Source organism: Prionailurus bengalensis, chromosome B1 (genome assembly GCF_016509475.1).
Source record: "Prionailurus bengalensis isolate Pbe53 chromosome B1, Fcat_Pben_1.1_paternal_pri, whole genome shotgun sequence".
Lineage (NCBI taxonomy): Eukaryota > Metazoa > Chordata > Mammalia > Carnivora > Felidae > Prionailurus > Prionailurus bengalensis.
Window position 1 is genome coordinate 60,427,681 of NC_057344.1, and position 23,441 is coordinate 60,451,121.

The following is a 23,441-nucleotide window of genomic DNA, read 5'->3' on the forward strand; positions in this document are numbered from 1 at the left end:
CACCAAAGTTACCATTGCTTGCCACTGTTGTGAGTCTAGTCAAACTTGATTTGCCTTATTCATTGTGAAGGAAACTATCATTCACAGGGCTTGGCTGATGTATTTCTTCTGACTTGATCCCCTCTCGAGGTTACTAGAAGTCCTTTTAACTATTGTCACTTTTTCAAGTGATAGCGCTGCTGTCCCTGTTCAATCAGCTGACTCTGGACACAATTATGGTCCTTGAAACTAATCTGTGTCATGTGTTTGACTTTCCAGACTACCTGGTCTAACCATGGTATAGTTTTTATTACAAAAGCCACTCAACAGTAGACTGATAATCAAGGTATTTGATGGATCTTCCATAGTCTCCACCATCCATAGGCTTCTGGTATTGGTGATAACTGATTGATTCAATGAGATTTCTGAGTCTGTTTTCCTTACCTCTTTCTGATGTACATAGTTTAGTAAGGCAGTTGGTCACTGAATACAGATTTCCCTCCTGAATAATAATCATAATGAAATGGGGGGAGAGGGTTATTGGGATGTTATGATATCATGATCTATCTATCATCTATCTATCTATCTATCTATCTATCTATCTATCTATCTATCTTTCGTCCCTCATTCCTGGCACAGAGCTCCTAAAACCTTGTAATTTCCTGATTGGAGTGAGAGGAGCATCTTTTGTTATTCATAGTAACCCCTTTTCAACCATAATTGAGTTTATGCTAATGAGATGATCTTAGAAGAATGGGGCTAGTTGCCAGAGGAACCAACCATGTGATTATTGGGTTGTAACCCTCAGCCCTACTCCTGATCTCTAGGGACTAGAGAAGGTCTGGAGACTGATTTATTCAACAATGATCAATGAATGTTCGATCAATCGTGCTTGTGTAAAGAAGGCTCCATAAGAACTCTGACTAAAGAGGTTTGAGGTGCTTTCAGGTTGACAACCACATCAAGGTGCTGGGAAAGTGACATGCCCAAGGAGGGCATGGAAATTCTGCATCCTTTCCCATGTACTTTGCCCTATATATCTCTTCCATTTTGCCATTCCTGAGTTGTGTCCTTTGAAATAAACCAGCAATCATGAGCACAGCACTTCCCTGAGTTCTGTGAGCCATTCTAGCAAATCATCAAACTTGAGGAGGGGCTGTGGGAACTTACACTTTACAGCCAGTCAGTCAGAGTATAGATGACAATCTAGGACTTGTAGTTGGCATCTGAGGTGGGGGGTAATTTTTGTGAGACAGTCCTTGCCCTGTAGGGTATGTAGTAACCCTGGGTAGTTAGTATTAGAATTGTTTAGTTCGAGGAAAAGAATCCACACATTTGGTGTCAGAAGTGAAGTGTTGAATTGTGTAGAAAGAAACAGGAGTTTTCCTATAATTATGCAGATAAATTTTGAAAATTTGGGATTCTACCCTGACCGTTCTCTGGGCATGATGATTTTTTTCTCTTAACATTGTCAACCTCAAGGTGTGCTGGTTGGTCTATACTGTGGGTGGTAGCCTAAGCAAAAGTGGGTGAAGAATTTCAAAGAATTCTAGTTCAGCCACCAGAATATCTCTGGACTCTTTAGAGCCTTGGATCATGAGGATAAGTTGAGTACACTGCTTGTGTGACATAGTGTGTTTTTTAAAGTTTTATAAAAATGCCTTTGTCCCTCCCACACCTGACCCTCCCAAAAGAAAGTTTGGGATGTGAGTTGGAAATAATAATAAAAATGCTGAAGTTACAACTACAAGAAAAGTGACAATTTTCTTTTTTTTTTTTAATTTTTAATGTTTATATTTGAGAGAGAGAGAGAGAGAGAGAGAGAGAGAGAGTGAGCATGAGCGGGGAGGGCCAGAAAGAGACTGAGACAGAATCTGAAGGAGGCTCCAGGCTCTGAGCTGTCAGCACAGAGCCCAATGCCAGGCCTGAACACATGAGCCGAGAGATCATGACTTGAGCTGAAGTGGGACCTTAACCAACTGAGCCACCCAGCCACCCCAAGAAAAGTGACATTTTTCTAATGGTGGAGCAAGAACAACAACCTTGCATCTGGGGAGGGACTACCTAATCACACCACTTTGTATTGAAGACAGCCCCAACTCACTGGCCAAGATTGTTATGGATGATGGACTTGCTCTAAACTTCCTTCTTGTGGGCAAAGGTGAAGTCTGTGCCATTGCTAATACATCCTGCTGTATCTACGTAAAAACTTCAAACCAAGTGGAAAAGTCATTACTAAAACTTAAGAAAAATCCACTCAGCTTTTTAAGATAAGTCCTGATGATTTATGGAATTGGTTGAGTTCATTGTGTTCAAACCCCTGTGGCGGCATTGTTGGAATCAATACTGCCAATTGACCTCCCCTTGTTGCTTGAAATCCTTTGATAATTAAATGTTGTATGAGACAAATTGATGGATTTAGTCTCGCCTTTGTTAGTCAGAATAATAGGAGTGGTTTAGGGATTGGTGTGTTCATAGAAAAGAAAGTCAATAGTGAAAATGGCATAGAAATCAGGGGTGAGGTTGGGAGACAATTTTCTGTAGGCCTCGTGTTTCTAAATGTTATGCAGAGTGAGGCACTGACAGCCCTTTGTTCTAGACTAACTTTCCAAGGATGTTTATACAGTGAATAGCATCATGAGAGAGATAGTGTTTCCCTTATGAGCAATGGGCAGCCATGCATTCTGCCCATTAAAACTGATTGAAGTTTCTAATCTCATGGCTTCTCTTCTGCAGTGCAACTCACTGCATATGCAAGCGTTATCTGGTCATCTTTGCTTAGACCTTTGGGATTAAAGCTCAGGGAACTGTTGCAAAAATTCTGACACTCTGGCGACTGCTATTACTCAGAGTGATAAACTGTATTTTGTCTTTGACCCAGGAGTCTCCAGTATCTATGTTAACTTGGTTGGTTAGCTTGCTATCTTGTAGGTTAAAGTCTCATACCTTTCACAGTTTTGGACACAGACTGTACAACATAGTGTGAAATTAATCCACATATTCGGAGAAAATGTTTTTAGTCTACATACACAAAAAATAACTAATGTCCAAATTATGTAAATAGCTACAAATCAATAAATGGCAAGCTACAGAAAGAAAAATACAGAGAATATAGAATTAACTTAAAAGGAGAAGAAACCAGGATGTAAAGAAACATGAAAAGATGCTCAACATTATATATTATCAAGGAAAAATGCAAGTTAAAACCATGGAGAGATCCCATTTACATCCATAAAATTGGCCCAAACTTCTTAAGTTTTATGAAGATTTGAGGGAAATGGGAGCCATTATATATTTATTGCAGGTGAGAGTGCAAATTTACAGAACTGTTTTAGAGAGTGTTTTGAAGCCTAATTAGGCCTGGATTTAGCAGTATCTAATTTTCTTTCTCCTTTCTTCTTACTTCCCGCCCTCCTTCCCTCCTTTCTTCTCTTCTTCCCTCCCTTCCTGGCAGAGATTGTATGCTATTTTCAAGACAAATAATTGTTCAGGCTGTAACAAGCATATACAGAGGTTTTTCTAAACTGACAAAATTTTTACTGATTCTATAGAAAAGCTTCTTGAAATTATAAATTATTTTCCTGGTAGTTAAGTTTCATCAAAAGGGGTGTATGTAACTCATTATATAATTGAAAGTTAAAGTAGTTATACTATTTCAAATTACTTAATTCATGCTTATAAAATTGGTCTGTGATAAATTATGTAATGAATTTAATAGCCTTTTGAGGCTAAAACTACATCCACCCCCTCACTTCTACAGTAAAAGTGAGGATAGAGGAAAAGATACCATACTTCTACTGGCACGAGTGACATGATAATTCTGCCTCTGAAGTAGCTAAGGTAATTTTCTAGCTGGCTACTTCCTAGGTATGTTGACAATTCAAGATCAATGTTTTTAACCATGAACCTGAGACCTAATAGGAAAAAAAAATTGTTATGAGAACAAGATGGATCTGAAGAGTGAACTTGAACTCTTCATACATTCACATCTCTGTGTTGAGTATCAACTGCATTAGTCTGCTCAGGCTTACCATAGACTAGGTGGTTTAAACAATAGAAATTTATTTTCTCACAGTCTGGAGTCTGGAAGTCCCAGATCAAGGTACCAGCAGGGCTGGTTTCTAGAGAGGCATCTTTTTTTTTTTTTTTGCCTTACAGGTGGCTGCCTTCCTGTTATATCCTTGCATGGCCTTTCCTCTGTGCGTGCACTCCTGGTATCTCTTCCTCTTCTTATAAGAACACCAGTCCTATAGGATTAGGTCCCCACCATGATCACCTCATTTAACCTTGATCATCTCTTTAAAGGCCCTGTCTTCAAGCACAGCCACTTTGAGGGGTAGGGCTTCAACATTTAAACTTTGAGGGGATGCACTTGAGTCTGTAACACCAGCTATGTGCCTGCCACTGTAGTGAACAAAACAGAGATGCCTCTGCTTGTGGGGCCTGAGCTAGGGGGAGGTGGAGTACAATAAATAATAATTATGTTAATAAATTATGTAGCTTGTTAGAAGGCAGTAACTGTTATAGAAAAAAGCAGAGAAAGTGAAAGGGATCTGGAGTGCTGGCATAGGCTTTGGGGTAGGTGACTTTTTTTTCTTAATCTTTTAAAAAATGTTTATTTACTTTTGAGAGAGAGAGAGACAGACAGAGCATGAGTGGGGGAGGGGCAGAGAGAGAGAGAGAGGCAGAAACACAGAATCTGAAGCAGGCTCCAGGTTCTGAGCTGTCACCACAGAGCCCCAAGGCAGGAGCTCAAACTCACAAACTGCAAGATCTGAGCCCAAGTCCGCCACTTAACCAACTGAGCCACCCAGGTGCCCCAGGGGAGGTGACAGTTTTAAAACAGGGCAATCAGATTAGGCCCTTTTGAGTAGCTGACATTGAGCAAAGCCTTGAAGAACATCAGGCAGTCAGCAATATAGATATCTTCTCTTGTTAAATCTGGTGTTCATTCAGTTGAGAACAAGAGGAACTTAGTGAGAAGCTTTGAAAGACATGATTCAAAGTCAGAATACCTTGGTTTAAGTTCTAACTTTGTGTGATTCAGGGCAAGTTAGCCTCTGCACTAAATTACATAACCAACACCACACTTTTAAGGAATTCCAGATGCCAGGACATTCCAGAGCTGATCATCCCTGTTTCAGATGAAAACTGAAAGAACAAATTACTTCAGTGATGCATTGGAACCCTATTCGGGGATCACTGTCTAATTGCTAAACTTATCAGGTATGCGGAGTTTATCTGCTCAGCCCCAGGGGCCTTTCATTGCTCCCTTGGTTTCACTACACTGGCTGTAGCATAGTACTTGCTTTGGTGTGGAAGATCAAGAATGACCTCATTAATTATATTGATAAATATATCAATCAGAGGCATTCCAAAAGGCTTTTCATTTGACTGTAGGGATTAGTGTGGCTTGGGCAAGGAAAAGTTGTTGATGAAATTCAGCTGTTCTTCACTAATGTAAAATATCAAGAATTTATGGGCCATACCTAGAATTGCACTTTGCTCAGCAGCTAGGAAAATAATTCTGTGAAATCTTGATTATCCATACCAATAAAAAATAAAAATATCAAAGACTAACATACAGGAAATCTCACCACAGAAAGGGAAAGGGAGCAAAAGAGACACCTTGGCCAAATGGAAGAAGTAATTCTCAAAGGGAGCAGCAGAGGAGATCAGGAAGCCCTAACTGAAGCTCAGGCCAATTGACCTGGGAGCAGCTAGAGCAGGGAATGAGGGAAAAGAGAAATTTAGGCAATCTATGAATATTCATTAAGTATAAAGTGGATAATACAGGGATGTCCCCTCTTCTTTTTTAAACAAAGTGTAAATAGGCAGAATATAATTCTTTAGATTCTCTTATTCTATAAATGAAATGCATCTTCTTTGTTAGACCCTGGATAAGCTCTGGAGAGTAGTAGTAAAAACCTAGTCCCTGATTTTCTAGAGGATTACAGTCTAGTCATCAAGACATGACAGTAAACCCATACGACCCAGCGTGGCAAGGCCCCATTATGTACAGGGAACTCTGGCGGCCTGGAAGGCAGCACCTAGCCCGGGGCAGAGGGTGAGTGAGACAGGTGGGGAAGATTTATTGAAGCAGCCAAAACTATGCCTTCACACTGTCATTCAACAAAGATAATTCAGCAATCTCTGCATGATAGATAGACATTTGCACTCAACTCGAGGGATGGATGAAATGCATTCCAATTTTAGAGGATTTGGACTCTGGTAAAGGGAAACACGTACAGACAAGTTCACTAGCGTGTCATTAGGTACCGAGGGGGAAGTTATATAAAGAATGCAATAGCAGCACAAGTCTGTTCCACTGTGTTTGGGGTTACTGGTGTGAGGAAATGCCCAGTATTTGGGGAGATGAACAGGTGTGCAGCTTGGGGAGGAGGGGAGTCAGGCCACTGGAGTAGATGAAACACCCTGAACGAAGATAAGGGAGCAGGCACAGATAAATTGTAGAAATATAAGTAGATCAGTTTGGCTGCATTTGATGGCGTGTGAAGAAGGGGGAGAGGGTTTAAAATAGAGAATAAAAGCAAGGCTTTGTTGGCCCGGAGAAGGCCTTGGTTTATTCCGTGGACCTGTGGATATATATGTAAGGGAGAAACAAGATAAATATTCAGGAGCTAAAGCCAGAAAGCAGAAATCTAGAGTTGGAATCATTCTGGCTTCAGTATGGAGGATAGTTAGGAGTAGGAAGGCACGAGGGTAGCAGGTATCAGTTAGGAGTTTCACATTAGCCTGGGCGCCAAATGAATCAAGACTGTGTTAGTGGGGAAAAAGAGAGAAATACGAGAGGAAAACTAATTTTCAAGACATGATAACTGATTGTATGACAAAGATATTTTGGAGGAAAGGGGCCTGCATGACTCCTTTTCATCCGTTGGTGCGATTGGGTGATTAGCCAAGCTTTTCCACGCGGTATGGATTATTCAGCAGAAGGTAGAGTTTAACAAACTTTACAACCGTTGAAAGTATAAATTGCTTAATAGATTTTACATTCCCTGAGTGGAACTACTACATTTTTAATCGTTTTAATCTGTTCTAGTGTAATTTTGTAGAATGTGATGAAATAATGCTTCAACCTAAACTAACCTGATGTATAAAATGTATGTAAAACTTTGGGTTAAAAAAATACTGAAAAATGGCCACTGTTCTAGCGGTACGCATATTAAAACAATATTAGATTTGCAATGCTACAACTTTTATGGTTTTTTGCATTCTCTTTCAAAAGAAAACGAGCACTGGTGTTACTGGAACATAAGCTAAGGTAGCAGTTTTACTTGGGGGGGGGAGTTGGGAAAAAGCATAACTGGCTTGCTTCCGTGGCATAATTCAACTAATTTCACCAGTAGTGGTAGCTTCTTCGATTATTAGTTTATTCTACAAGAGAGGGCTATCCTTTATTCCTGTATTATAGCTGTTCAAAGACTGAGGTTTAGAGATGGAGTGAATTTATAAGAGCTAACTCTATCGAGAAAGTTTTATGATAGTGTTTCATCAATAATGCTCAGTTGACAAAGTAATTGCTATTTCAGGCCCTTTTGGCCTGAAGAGTTTTTGTTCTGAATCTGTGGTTTAAATGCATAACAAAAGAAAGGAATCTTTAATGGTACTTGCTTTGAAATTAGAATGTGATTACTTTAAAGCACTAAGGATAGTTTTATTGCCTTAAACTATTTTTAACTGCCATTCTTTTTTAATGGTCTCTATAACTGCATGCTGTGAGAAGACAAGCTAGTACAGAATTCACTTTGGTTGAGAGTTAGGTGAAGACCTGTGGGGAATTGCAGGAAAGATCTTATTTTTTTGACCTAGTGATCATTAGCCCTTTCCATGCCTTCCCTAAAGCTTGACACAGGGGTGTTTCCCCCGCAACATTTTTAGCCTAATTGGACCAACCAGCAGTGTAAGGCCACCAGAACTTTCATTTTATGAAGCTGAGTGATTTTTGAGAAAGGACTGATGGAGTCAGTGTGAACATGCCTCACACATAGATACGTCTTTCTTACATTCCTTGAAACATGTTAGAGGCATAGGAACTCTGTGTCTGACATACAGTGGAGTCTGAGATCTTTGTAATCTGCAAGACTGAAAAGAATAACAGTATCTGTTTTCTGAGAGTGTTGTCATTTCCCAGGAGTTTGTCCTAGAAATAGGTCAAGATAAAGAAGACCCTACCCGGCCATACATGCTCTGATATGCCTCTGCAATCATCAGCCTTTGTGCGTTACAACGTTGAGTTAGAATGTCGATCAGCATGTCTTTGTCACAGCCTGGAAAAGAATAATATTTGAAGATTAGTAAAGTTGCTACTTTGTAGTTTGGAAGAACCCATTATCTAAGGATCAAAAACCATTGTGTGAGCATTTTCCCTGATGGTACTTTAAAGCAGTGAGCAATTTTAACTAAAATTGGAAATCACAGAGCAACACTTGATGAAGGCTTGGTTCTTCCTATCTCTCAATTTGGTGCTATTACTATAGACTTTCCTTTAAAAGGATCCAATTAAAAAATACAGAGGAATAAAAAATATGGTCTTTCTTCAGCCATCTCTCCTACCCCACTGAAAAAGGCTTCCTTGACTTTAGGCTGCTTGGTGTTTAAAGGAGTACATCTTTCTCATTTAAAAGATCCTTCCTTGTGGAGAAAGAAATTATGAAAGTACAAGGGATGTGTACCCTTGTGAGGGACTGTGTGAACCTCTCATGGTTTGCACAGAATATGGTCTCTCTGTCCTGCAACCGGGGCTGTTTCTGGGCTCTATGAGGCCTCCATTTCCTTATACGCCAATTCATTATACTGATATAACACCCAAATGCACAACTAGTTTAGATAAATTTAGTTCTAATTACAGTCATAGCAGAGTGACCAAGAAGGCCTTAACATTTGCCTCAGCTTGACTAAAATTTAGACAGGTTTCTTTCTGACTATAAGCCCTTGCTTGATCTCCCCTTGTGAGGGCATTTACTTTGGAAAACTTGCAACTGTAATTTTGTTTTCCTTTGAGATATAAATCTTCTGTCAAATCACTTGCCAGTTTACAATCCAGAAATGTCTTTCCCAAAAACTTGGGAGCCATCCCTTTGAAATATAATCATCAAGAAAGATAAGAATCCCTATCTCCCAGTCTCCGTGGGAGGGTTAAGAACCTAACTTTCTTAAGTACTAGTCAGCAAACACAGATGGCCTAATCACATTGACAAACACCCCTGACTCCCAGAGTTCTCCAATACTTTTCAACTGGTTCACTGCCCTCCTACCACTCTGCTTAAAATTTCTTGCCATTTGTTTCAGAGGAACTGAGTTCAGTCTTTCTCCTCTGTTGGTAAAGTCTTGATTTCTGTTGCAATAGTCTTGAATAAAGTCTTCCTTGCCTGTTTAATTCTGTGTGGTACAACTTTTCTTTGACCAAAGGAGATATTTAATGGAGATGAGGAGAAAAATGAATTGAAAGGCTAGACTGTTAAGCAGATCATCTTTTGGGAAATTAAAGCCATTCTGGATGCCCTTAGGTTCTTAGGAAAGCTGAGTCAGGTGCTGAAATATCCAGTGAATGAGGGCTAGTGACTAGAATTTACATAGATAACTATGCCCATTGAAACAAAAGGAAGAGGAGGATGTTTTATGCAGGTGAGAGAAATGATCTGAAGGTGTAAAATGGAAGGAGAGAGGCAAAGAATCAGCTCCAAAAACTGAAATTTATGGTTTGTGAGAGGCAGAGAGCATCATATTCCCCTGGGGTTAGCTGGTTAATGCGTTGGACTCAAAGGATGTTAAGTAGTTCTGTAGGAATCTGTTAACTTCATGATGGGAATTCCAAAGTGAACAAATTTTTAATAATAAATAGAAGATTTTTAAATTATATCTATTGTCATTTTTACTATGATCACACTTATATAATTATTATATTCTTCTGCTTTTTGTTGTTCCATTGAGATTATCTACAACCTACCTCTGACTGAATCTTCATTTTTCAAAGTGCTCATACCAATTCTTGCTCATTTATTTTTCCAGGATATTTCAGATTAACTTAATATGGACCTCAAAAATGTATTAAACATTTTTAATTTTTTTTTAACGTTTATTTATTTTTGAGACAGGGAGAGACAGAGCATGAACGGGGGAGGGTCAGAGAGAGAGGGAGACACAGAATCCGAAACAGGCTCCAGGCTCTGAGCTGTCAGCACAGAGCCCAACGCGGGGCTCGAACTCACAGAGTGCGAATCGTGACCTGAGCCAAAGTCGGCCGCTTAACCGACTGAGCCACCCAGGCGCCCCTAAACATTTTTAATTAAAATAGCTAAATTTAGGAATCCATGTCGAAAGTTGTGTTTTTGTCACTGTATTTGCTAAGTTATTTCGGTGTTTTTCTTTTCTAAAAGACTTAGTAAAGGTTTGTAGAGTTTTTGAAAATGACAAGAAACTTTATTTTGTTAAAAATATTCATATTTGTGGGGCTCGTGGGTAGTTCAGTCAGTTAAGCGTCTGACTTCATCTCAGGTCGTGATCTCATGGTTCACGAGTTAGAGTCCTATGTCGGGTTCTGTGCTGACAGCTCAGAGCCTGAAACCTCCTTCTGATTCTGTGTCTCCCTGTCTCTGCCCCTTCCCTGCTCACACTGTCTCTTTCTGTCTCTCAAAAATAAGTAAACATTAAAAAAATTTAAAAAAAATCATGTTTGCATGACTGTTGACATTTAAAGTTACATCATTTGTATTTTGTTTCTTAACACATAATTGCATAATTAAATAAATGATATTGAATTTGTGTAAACATAACATTGCCTTGTATTCAGAAAAATTATTGAACCCATAATTTTTAGTAACTTTTTAGTTGATTAGCTTAGATTTTGAGATACAAATAATATACTCTGCACATAATAAGAATTTTGATTTCTTCTTTACAGTAACTGTAAGTTTTTCTTTCTTACCTTATTACATTATGACAAGAATTTCTAGATAATTCTTATTTTCTGGTTTAACAGAAAAGCATGGTATCATGAACCATAGCAGTTTTGTAAGCTTTTACAATATACAGTTGATTCTTGTTATTTGTGGTAGTTTTCTACACAGGTGTCATGAACACTGAATTAACAGATACTGAACTATTTCTCTGAGGGGAAATATACAGTTGTGTTTCTACAACCTCTGGTCACAACATTTTTGTCAACAGAAATGCCATTTACGTTACATATATTTGTTAGCCAATGTCCTGGTAAAACATGCCTGTCTCATCAGCATTGAAAGCCTTCATTTCCTCATGTATAAAATTTATATTTTTTGTATAAAATTTTTCTGTATAAAATTTAAGAGGTATTTTTAAAGAATATCTTAAGGAGTTATTCTTCTACAGCCTACTGATCTACAGAACTTGTTCAGCTGAAAGTTTAACCGTTTTATGCTCTATCACCTTTTGAAACATGCAAGCCATCTAGCACTTTCAGAAGAAAGCTGATAGTTACACTTTTTTATACTATTATTAGCTTGTCATCTCATGAACTCACAAATTTAACTGCTTTTCCATAGCTTCATAACATAGAACAGATGTTACTTTAGCACTTTTCTGGTCAGCTTCATGCATTGATCAGTGAATTTTATGTTTTTTTCGGAATGTACTATATTAGTGATTTATTCACATTGATCTCATGGCCAACAGCATTAGAACTCATGTCTGAATGAGGCTTATCCGATGCACATGTTTCCTCCATAATATTTCTTCTTGTGCTTGGGAACACTCACCAGCACTCCAGCACAACATTTGTTGGGGGCATTTTAAAGAATACAATCACCAACCAAAAGCATAAAGATGCAAAAAATGTAGCATTAAATAGACTACAAAAAGAATATTTGTTAACAGTATGAGAGCTGTGGCAAGGAGGCAAAGCATCATTTTGTCTAATCTTAGCTGGTAGTAGGTACTCTGGTGACTCAAAGTTTTCATGTCTCTGCACATGTCTGTTAATGACCATGAAAACACTACAAATATTGATTTTGGTGTTATAAGTAAATTTTAGCCAGTAGGCAAATGGGCAAATGTGGAATCTATGAATAATGAACATTGACTATATGGTCAAATAGGTAAAAATGTCCTACCAGGCAAGAAAATACTTATTACTAAAATTTCAAATTATATCTAAATAACACTGAGTGGCCTACACAGATAGATTATAAGTAATGAGATAGAGGAAGATATACTATGCTAACATAATGAAAAAAAGCTGGAGTAACTAATTATTTTTAACACAAAAGACTTCAGAAGAAGGAAAATTATTAGGGATAAAGAGGGCCATTCCATAATGATAAAGGGGCCAATTCTCCAAGATGATATTATAAATCTTAATGTGTGTGAGCCTGGTAAAAAAGCATCAAAATACATGAAGCAAAAACTGATAGAATTGCTAGGAGAAACAGATGAATCCACTATTTTATCTGGAGTTTAATGCCTCTTTATCATAAATGGATAGATTCAGCAGGCAGAAAACTTGTAAGAACATGGTTGAAATGAGCAACATCATCAATCAAGTCGATATAACTGATATCTATAGAATACTTCATCCAACTGCATCCAAGGAAAGCAACGGATTATTTATTCTTCTATAGCTCGTATGTAACACTAAGACTACATAAAATATACCTTAACTAGTTTAAAATAATAGAAACTATGCAAAATATTCTCTCAGACCACAGTGGAATTAAACTAGAAATAAGTAACAGAAAGATAGCTGGACAACTCTAAAATTCCTGGAGATTAAACAACACACTTGTAAATAACACATGGGTCAAAGTAGACTCAAGAAAATTTAAAAAATTCAAACCAAATGAAAATGAAAATATAAGCTATTAAAATTTGTGGTATGTAGCAAATGAAATGATTAGAGGAAATTTTGTAGCATTGAATAAATATGTGGGAAATTAAGAAAGACCTAAAATCACTAACCTAAATTTCCACCTTAAGAAATCAGAAAAAAAGAACAAATTAAATCTAAAGTGGGCAGAAGCAAAGAAACAATGAAAATTAAAGTAGAAATCAATTTAACTGAAAACAGAAAATTAATAGAGAAAAGCATTTAACCTGAAAGCTCATTCTTTGAAAAAAATCAATAAATTTGGTAAGCTGCTAGCCAGGTTAACTAAGACAAAAAAGAGAAAAGATATAATTACTAATATCAGAAACGAAAGAAGATATGTTATTACAGATACTATGGATATGAAAAGAATAGTAAAGGAATACTAAGAACAACTCTGTGCCCTCAAATTTGATACTGTAGATGAAATAGACAATTTCTTCAAAGACATAGTCTACCTAAACTCACACAAAGAAAAATAGACAGTATGAATAGGCCTATGTCTTTTAAAGAAATTAAATAAATATTAAATAACTTGTCAAAACAGAAAGCACCTGGCCCTGATGGGTTCACTGGTGAACTCTACCAAATTTTTTAAAAATTTTATTTTAGAAAGAGAGCATCAGTAGGGAAGAGGAGCAGAAGGAGAGAGAGATTGAGAGAGAGAGAGAGAGAGAAAGAGAAAGAGAGAGAGAGAGAGGGAGAGAAAGAGAATCTTAAGCAGGCTTCATGTTCAGAATAGAGCCCAATGAGAGACTCGATCCCATGACCCTGGGATCATGACCTGAGCTGAAATCAAAGCTGTATGCTCAACCAGCTGAACCACCCAGGTGCCCCTCTACCAAACTTTTAAAGAATAAAATTATATGATTTTTTTTACAATCTCTTCCAGAAGATAGTAGTAGAGGAAATACTTCCTAAATCATTCTATGAGGTCAGCATTACCCTAATACCAAAACTAGAGAAAATATTACAAGAAATGAAAACTACAGACCAGTATCTGTCATGAACACAGAAGTAAAATTTCCTTAAAAAACTGGTAAATTGAATTCAATGTTGTAAAAAAGAATTGTGTATTATGACCAAGTGGTGTTTATTTCAGGTATTCAGGTCTTATCTCAGTATTTGAAAATCAATTGGTATAATAGAGAAGAAAAATTATTGACTGTATCAACAGATGAAGAAAAAGCATTTGAAAAAAATCCAACACGTATTCAAGATGAAAACTCTGAATAAAACCTATAGGGAACATTATACTTAATGGTGACAAAGACTGAACAAGGCAAATAGCATGGACTGTTTCAAAAAGATTAATTTTGACTTGTATGCAGCTTTGTGAAAATTCAGGCATGTAGTTTAAAAATAATTCAGGTTGTCCAGTATCTCACAGGGACGATTTGGAAATTATATTTGTTAACTGAGACAAAATAAACACAGTTCTGAGACTACACGGATAACGAAGACAGTTTCGACTGGTAAGGAACTGGATACTGAACTGCACTATTAACGAATGTTAACTGAGAGTTATTCCTTTTTAGTATGATTGGTGAATTTTTATACAATTTAAGACAATTAAAAATTTTTTTAAGTTTATTTTTGAAAGAGAGAGACTGAGTATGAGTGGGGGAGAGGCAGAGAAAGAGAGATAGATAGAGAGAGAGAGAGAGAGAGAGAGACAGACAGACAGACAGACAGACAGAATTCGAAGCAGGCTCCAGGCTCTGAGCTGTCAGCACAGAATCTGACATGGCACTTGAACCCATGAGCCATGGGATTATGACCTGAGCCGAAGTTGGATGCGTAACCAACTGAGCCACCCTGGTGCCCCACAACTTAAGACAATTTTTGTTAAAACTGCTCATTTTCATTTGCTTTAAGGTATTTTTTTTCTTCCTTGTTTTTCTAAATAAAGCACAGTAGCCAGGTCAAAAATCAGCAAGTGAGACTACATTAGACTCGAAAGCTTCTGAAGAGCAAAAGAAACAATTAACAGAATGAAAAAAAAAAAAAACTACAAGAAAGGGAGAAAAGATTTGCAAATCATATACTTGATAAGGGATTACTGTGTTGTGTACTTGAAAGTGTCTAAGAGAGTTAATATTAAATGTTCTCACCATCACAACAAACAACACAGTATTCTTAACTGTAATCACAATGCTGTATATTAGATTCCCAGAATTTATTCCTCTAATAATTGAAAGCTTGACCAGTAACTCCCCATTTCCCCACCCCTCAGCCCCTGGTTGTTTTCATGAGTTCCGTTGTTTTAAATTATGCATATAAGTTATATCATACAGTATTTGTCTTTCTGATTCATTTGCTTAGCATAATGCCCTCAGGATTTATCCATGTTTTCTCAAATGGCAAGATTTTCTTCTTTTTATGGCTGAATAATATTCCACTGTGTGTGTGTGTGTGTGTGTGTGTGTGTGTGTGTGTAGAGAGCGAGAGAGAATGAGAATCCCGTTTTCTTTATCAATTCATCTGTTGATGGACACTTAAGTTGCTTTCATGTTTTGGCTATTGTGAAAATACTACAGTGAATATGGGGGTGCAGATATCTTTATGAGAGAGTTACTTCATTTCCTTTAAATAAACACCCAGAAGTAGGATTGCTAGGTCATATGGAAGTTCTGTGTTTAATTTTTTGAGGAACCTCCATACTGTTTTCCATTGTGGCTATACCAGTTTACATTCCTACCAGTGGAAATTCCCTTTTCTCCACATTACTTGTCTTTTTGATAGTAGTCATCCTAACAGGTGTGAAGTGATATTTCATCATAGTTTTTATTTGTATTTACCTGATGATTAGTGATGTTGAGCACCTTTTCATGTACTTATAGGCCATTTATATGTCTTCTTTGGGAAAGTGTTTATTCAGGTTCTTTGCCCATTTTTAATAGAATTATTTGTTTTTTGCTATTGAGTTGTATGAGATTCTTCTGTAATTTAGATATTAATCCCTTGTCAAGTATATGATTTGCAAATCTCTTCTCCCTTTCTGTAGTTTGCTTTTCCAGCTGTTGTTTCTTTTGCTCTTCAGAAGCTTCTAGTTTCTGGCTGCTGTGTTTTATTTAGAAAAACAAGAAAGCAAAAAAAAGTACTCTAAAGCAAATGAAAATGAGAAGTATTAACAAAAATTGTCTTAAGTTGTGGGGCACCATAGTGGCTCAATCGGTGAAGCGTCCAACTTTGGCTCAGGTCATGACCTCATGGTTCAGAGTCATCAGGATGGATAGATGTTTAAAGCATTTTGATCTGTGTTCTTGCTCTGGCATGCCAGAGTGGACAGTATGCAATCAAAACCAAAACCTCCTGAAATTCTTCAGTCTAAAACACTGACAAGCAAAAAATTACAATGGTCAAAATGAATCCATAGTCTGACACTCCAGTTGCTATGACAGGAAAATTGAAATTGGAGCAAAGAAAAATTTTTTCAGTGAATAGATTGATCTATAGTTTTAAAGCAAAAATTACTCTCCTGTAGACAAAGTTAATCTATAACTTTTTGTTAACTTGTCTCTGTATTTTTTCTATAATGACTGATATTTTAAAAGGCATGAAAGCTTGCAAACTCCTAAAGTCAACTTTAGAGAGCATATTTAAAATCCTTTATTGTTTTCCTCTGAGATTCTGCTAGTGAATAAAACACAAAAATGAGCATGCATGCATGCATGTGTTCATGTGCATGTACACACATACACGCGCGCACACACACACACACACACACACACACACACACAGAGCATAGTTCTCTTAAAGGCGACCTTACCTTTAAAGTTAAGAGCTTAATTTCTTATGAAAAGGCTTTGCATGTTCTGTGCAAACATTTCGATATTTATCTTCATGCTCACAGGAAGTCTTAAAACAGGTTTAAGGAAAATATATGGATGTTTAACAGCTCCATTTCGTTTCTTTTTTTTTTTAATTTTTTAAAATGTTTTTATTTATTTTTGAGACAGAGAGAGACAGAGCATGAATGGGGGAGGGTCAGAGAGAGAGGGAGACACAGAATCCGAAGCAGGCTCCAGGCTCTGAGCCATTAGCCCAGAGCCCGACGCGGGGCTCAAACTCACGGACCAGGAGATTGTGACCAGAGCTGAAGTCAGTCCGACTGAGCCACCCAGGCGCCCCTCCATTTCGTTTCTTAAAAATTAAATCTTTTTAAAAAGAACTCAACAGTTTTCCTCCCTTATCTCTATATTCCTTTTCTAAACTCTAGATTCAATTCATTGAATATCCAATTAAGAATCCGCATGCCAGGGGCGCCTGGGTGGCGCAGTCGGTTAAGCGTCCGACTTCAGCCAGGTCACGATCTCGCGGTCCGTGAGTTCGAGCCCCGCGTCGGGCTCTGGGCTGATGGCTCAGAGCCTGGAGTCTGTTTCTGATTCTGTGTCTCCCTCTCTCTCTGACCCTCCCCCGTTCATGCTCTGTCTCTCTCTGTCCCAAAAATAGATAAACGTTGAAAAAAAAAATTAAAAAAAAAAAAAAAGAAAAAAAAAAAGAATCCGCATGCCAAACTCTATGCTCTGGGAACTCTCTGAAGTCAGTAGTGACACAAAAGGACAAGCACAATGAAAATGAGATTGAGGGTGACTGGGTGGCTCTGTCCCTTAAGCATCTGACTTTGGCTCAGGTCATGATCTCACAGTTCATGGGTTGGACCCCCACCTTGGGCTCTATGCTGACAGTTTAGAGCCTGGAGCCTGCTTTGGATTTTGTCTCCCTCTCTCTCTGCCCCTCCTCTGCTCATCCCTCTTTCTCTCTGTGATAATTAAACATTAAAAAATTAAAAAAAAAAGAAAGAAAATGAGATCAGTGACATAGGAATGCAGGAGAGGGTGCCCCAGAGGTTGGCATGGTTTGTTGGGTCTGGAGTCCCCAAAGAACAATTCAGAGAGGTGGAACTATTTGAAGAGGATCTTGAATAGAATTTGGATACAAAATAACAGGAGAAGAAAAAAGCATTACAGGCAGGGGATTATTGGACTAGTTTATAGAGATGTGGAAAAGCAGATCCAATTTGGGGAATAGCAGAAAGTCTGATTTAGCTGGAAATGGAAGTAGCAAAAAAAAAAAAGGCTAGAAAACAAACAAAGGCAAAGAAAGATGTTTTTCCCCAGATTAAGGTTTTTTGGTTTGGGGTTTCATTTAGTAGTTAGTGGTGAGACATTTAAGGATTTAAGATAACAACATGTGAAGATCAGATTTGCAATTGAGAGCACAAATTAATTTCTCCATTATTGTCCTTTTCTATTATTTTTCTTCTTATTCTAGTTCATTGCCCAGCTTTTTGTTTTAATCCACATTTGCCTTCCATTAGACATCAGCTATTTACACCCATATTATAATATTAAAGCAAGGTAAAGTGAAAAAATTACAGTAAAAGATGATAGAAATGATCTGGCTTACCAAATCCTTGGAGTGCTCCCTCTAGCATTTGGGCATCCATTATGGGGTTGAAATTGGGAGCTGGGAAGATGGTTCCTTGCACCTGGTGGGAAGGGTGAATGAGAAAGAGATTGCAGTGTTTTACCAGAAAGATTTCAACAGTTCTTTTTGCAGATAAATGGAAATAAAAATACATTCCATATATTTAAATTACTCTAAGACATACACATAAATCTATTAGATGTGTTAATTGTATATTAATTGCATGGAGCAAATTTGGTTGTTGTTTTTTAATCCACTGGCCTTATTATATTGACATCTATTATTCATCTAGGAAATTGAGATACTAGAACCAATAGTAGAAAATGTGAAAGCCAAATAAATATAAATCTTTGTAATAAACAGTAAACATTTTCTCAGGAGTTGATGGCTGTTTTAGAGAAACTGAAGAGAGAACTCTATTGGGGGGGATTCATGACATTCATATGAAATAGAAGTGGCACTTGCCACCATAGCTTTTTTATGCATCAGGGACCTTAAAATCATGTTAGAGAAAACAGAAATATTTGAATTTGGATTATGGGATTCATAAAAATCTAGGTGATATCGATAGGGCAGAGATTTTTTAGCTGAAACTTGCAGCTGCAGAGGAAAACATAAAAACCTGACTGACATTCCATTTAAATTCTCTCTCTTGCTAATAATAAAATGGCAGAACATTTGTGTTGGGCTTTGAATACACAGTCTATTATTTCAGACAGAGCCAGCCAGGACTAGGCACTGTAACATCATACTCAGCACAAAAGAATTGTCAATCAAAATTTATTAAGAATGGGAACTCCGCCCCTCCCCTCTGTTTGTTGTCAGTGTGGCCAGAAACATCGGGAGAAAAAGCCTTCCCCTAGCAAATGGGTCTACTAGGCCTTGAGAACTCAAGCATTCACCAAGCTCTTCTGCAAGAATAATATCTTAGATGAAGATGAAGTTTTCTAGTGCCCATTTTCTAACAGTAGTAAATTAATTAATGAGAAGACTGCACCATCATTTCTAGTCCAAGAAATATACATATACAAATACCAAAATATTTATGAAAAGATTTTGGGGGGTTAAAAGCATTGTTCATTTGAATGAACTCTAAAATTTAAATTCTGTTTGGATTTCATTTGACTAATATTAATGATCATGAGGCTGTCTATTTGAAGGAGACTGGGAATCAATTGTGCTATGGCCATATTTTCATAAGTACAGCCATGTTAGTAAGACATTCTTCTTAATTACATATATGGCAGATGTACATAATTAAAATGAAAATATGGTATGCATGTTACATTGCTAAAGTGCATGAAGTTTGCTTCTGATATTCAAGTTTAGTGGAAATGATCCAGAGACTAATTTCTCTTGAGCCAATCCTCAATTCTGGGAGCTATTTATTAGGAGACAATATGAATGTTACCTCCTTTATCCACTAACCTGTTCCATTGGTCTCTATTAAGAAGATAGACTTTGATTCTTCTTTTACTTATTAAATGCAGTTTAAATTTTTTTTTTCAACGTTTTTATTTATTTTTTTGGGATAGAGAGAGACAGAGCATGAACGGGGGAGGGGCAGAGACAGAGGGAGACACAGAATCGGAAACAGGCTCCAGGCTCTGAGCCATCAGCCCAGAGCCTGACGCGGGGCTCGAACTCACAGAGCGCGAGATCGTGACCTGGCTCAAGTCGGACGCTTAACCGACTGCGCCACCCAGGCGCCCCGTAAATAGTAGATTCTAATGTAAATTCCTAGGTTGAGTTCTCCTCACCTGAAGCATTTTTTTTTTAATCTTGTTATCCTAGAAAAATGAAAGCTTTAAACTTTTGAGAGAAGAGCCATCTATTGAATGTGAAATTGTTTTCTGCTATTTGTCATTGCCTTTTTTGTCCACGTAGTTCTTTCTAGGTTTTTTTCCCCCATTGGGAAAATAAAGTGTTTTTTTTGAGGCATGGAAAAGAGATACTTTATTTCCCCTATTTTAGGAGTTGGAAGATTTGTTTGGATAAGTCTTGTGTGGACAATACCATTTTTTTTTTTTTGCCTTGGAGACCTTAATTTTGCTGTCTGCTGTTAGCTAACGGGCTGTTTTAAACTATAAACGACAAAATGTATTGGAAAACAATAAGACATATTCTTAAATGTGGTAAATTAATGTAGGCAATTTTAAGCACAGAGTATGCAGATTTTCACTACAAAACATCTCATTACTGGCTAGACTAGGATCTTTCAGAATTTCTATTGGAGTGCTATAAAATAAGTGCTATAAAATAAAAGCATATACCTTTATAGGGAAGAAAAAAACTCTAAAATTTATAGGTAAAGGAAGTTGTAAATGTTTATAATGACTTATCAGACACAATCTGTAGGTTAAAGAGGTATTTTTTCTTGTGTTAATCCTTGTACAGATTAATAGTGCAACATACTTTTACAATATAATGTAAAAATTACTTCTTTTTTCTTTATGGTTCTCATATTGTTTGCCATTTAAACTCATTATTTTCTTGTCAGCTGGCATTGTTAATATGCTAAAACTCTTCTGGAAAAAAATTCAACACGAAGTAAAGGAAAATTGTAAAAGCTTAGTAATTCACAAAGCACAATTTTTCTAGTATGTATTTGTCATTTATGCCCATTTATATATCATAGCAGAACATTTTTTTATTTATTTTTAAAGTTTATTTATTTTGAGAGATAGTGCATAGTAGAACATTTTATTTATTTATCTATTTATTTATTTATTTATTTATTTACTATTTTAAAAATTTATTTACTTATTTTGAGAGAGAGAGAATGCATGGTGTGGAGGGGGCAGAGAGAGAGATGACAGAGAGAGAAGCCAAAGCAGACTCAGCACGGAGCCTGATGCATGACTCAAACCCATGAGCTGTGAGATCATGACGTGAGTTAAAATCAAAAGTAGGACACTTAACTGACTGAACCACCCAGGCAACCCCATTATATTTCTTTTTATGCCAATTATTATGTTTTAATTAAGCTAAAGTGAGCAATATTATTCCATATAAGGCACACACTTAATGTTCCTTTTACTTATTTTGTCATTGTATACTAGTTTTGTCATTTATTTATTTATTTATTTATTTATTTATTTATTTAGAGAGTGAGAGTGAGGAAGGGACAGAAAGAGAGGGAGAGACTGAGAGTCCCAAGCAGGCTCCACACTGTCAGTGGGGATCCTGATGCAGGGCTCGAACTCATGAACTGTGAGATCATGACCTGAACTGAAATGAAGAGTTGGAGTCTTAACTGACTGAGACACCCAAGTGCCCCCTGATTTTGTCTTTTAATGATAGTATTTTTCCAGTTTTATTAAGCTGTAATTGATATATAACATTGTGTAAATTTAAGCTGTATAACATGATGTTTTGATATATGTATATAATGCAAAATGATTGCCACAGTAAGGCTGATTAACACATTTATCACCTCACAGTTTCATTTTCATTCTGATAGGAACATTTAAGAGCTACTCTTAACAACTTTCAAGTATATGATATAATATTGTTAACTAAAATCACTATGCTCTATGTTAGATCTCCAGACTTTTTCTCCTTATAGAAACTGGAAGCTTGTACTCTTTGACCAACATCTCCCAATTCCAAACTCTCCACCCCTCTGACACATACCCCTGTCAGCCCCTGGCAATCACCAATCTTTTAATGATCATTTGAACTAAACTGACCAGTTAAGTCTATTGAAACAGTCAATTATAAATTTTTAATTTTCTTCCCTGAATTAAATAATTTGAAACAAAAAAGATTGATTAATGGTTTGGGGCCATACAACTTTTTCAAATGACTATGATATAACTATAGGTAGATACTCATCTATTTTAAGGTAATTTGATCTTTCCTTTGGATATTTTCCCCAAAATTTGTGCTCAACCATATTCTATACATTCCTTAATACACAATATCAGTGTCTCTGATGAAATTTATGCTGACCATTTCTTTTACTAACTCCCTAGCATTTACTGCATTTTTATTTAAAATCTGTACTTTATGTTTTCCTATTTGCTATCTATTCTTAAAATGGGGAATTTCACTGTGTTGTATAGGGTACACATCGTTTTATAACATATTGCCCTAAGTATTTATTCTTTGTCTTCATTTCTTACCCTTCTAATTATATTTTATGTCCCTTGACCACAGAAGGCATATTAATTCTATGTCATGATTTTCTATGTAGTGAGACCTTTTTAAAAAATATTCTCGGGGCGCCTGGGTGGCTCAGTCGGTTGAGCGTCCGACTTCAGCTCAGGTCACGATCTCGCGGTCCATGAGTTTGAGCCCCGCATCAGGCTCTGGGCTGATGGCTCAGAGCCTGGAGCCTGCTTCCGATTCTGTGTCTCCCTCTCTCTGCCCCTCCCCCATTCATGCTCTGTCTCTCTCTCTGTCTCAAAAATAAATAAATGTTAAAAAAAAAAAGAAAAAAGAAAATATTCTCATCTACTGGTGATGTTACTTAAGTTAAATGATTTCTTAAAAAATAAAATATTTGGCTGAATGACCTGGCTTTATACACAATTAATATAATAAAACTTTTTTTATTTTTTTACAAATACAGACCATACATGAATTAAGCAGATTCTTTTAGTCATTATATTTATCATATTTATTGTTTTGTATTAGGAAAATTGAACAGAGACAAATAAAGGAGACAGACAAATAAGAATTACCCTGGAGAAGAGGTGTAGGAGAGGGAGGTGTTCCTAGTTTGCTAGGGCAAAAAAATTTCCAACCACATGTATGAGCAAGTAAGTGATCTGGGAAGAGGGAGCACAGTAAGTCTTGAAAACTGATTCATGTGAGAAACAGGATAGAGGCGAGGAGTGGCAAAGGCAGGATTACACAGGGACATCTAAAGACTTTTTTGGGGGGAGGGGATCAAATCTTTTTTATAATTTAAATATTTATTGATTTTTGAGAGAGAGAGAGAGAGAGAGGGAGAGAATGAGCACAGGAGAGGCGGGTGGGTGGGGGGGGAGACACAGAATCTGAAGCAGGCACCAAGCTGCTGTCAGCACAGAGCCCGTCGTGGGGCTGGAACTCATGAACTGTGAGATCATGACCTGAGCGAAGTCAGAGGCTTAACCAACTGAGCCACCCACGTGCCTGTCAAACTATTTTATTGAGCAGCTTTGAGGGAAGGTCAAAG

The 23,441-nt window shown here is 37.1% G+C and overlaps 1 protein-coding gene across 1 annotated transcript in view; it reads right to left on the bottom strand.

Annotated features, from left to right (window-relative positions):
- The window catches only part of ANXA10 (annexin A10), a 99,643-nt gene that overhangs the window by 44,391 nt on the left and 31,811 nt on the right, over window positions 1-23,441 (bottom strand). Inside the window, exons 2-3 of the mRNA XM_043565965.1 lie at window positions 18,254-18,335; window positions 8,176-8,270 (exon numbers count right to left, since the gene is read on the bottom strand). Coding sequence (XP_043421900.1) covers window positions 8,176-8,270; window positions 18,254-18,335 — 177 coding nt within the window. The remainder of the gene's footprint in view (window positions 1-8,175; window positions 8,271-18,253; window positions 18,336-23,441) is intronic.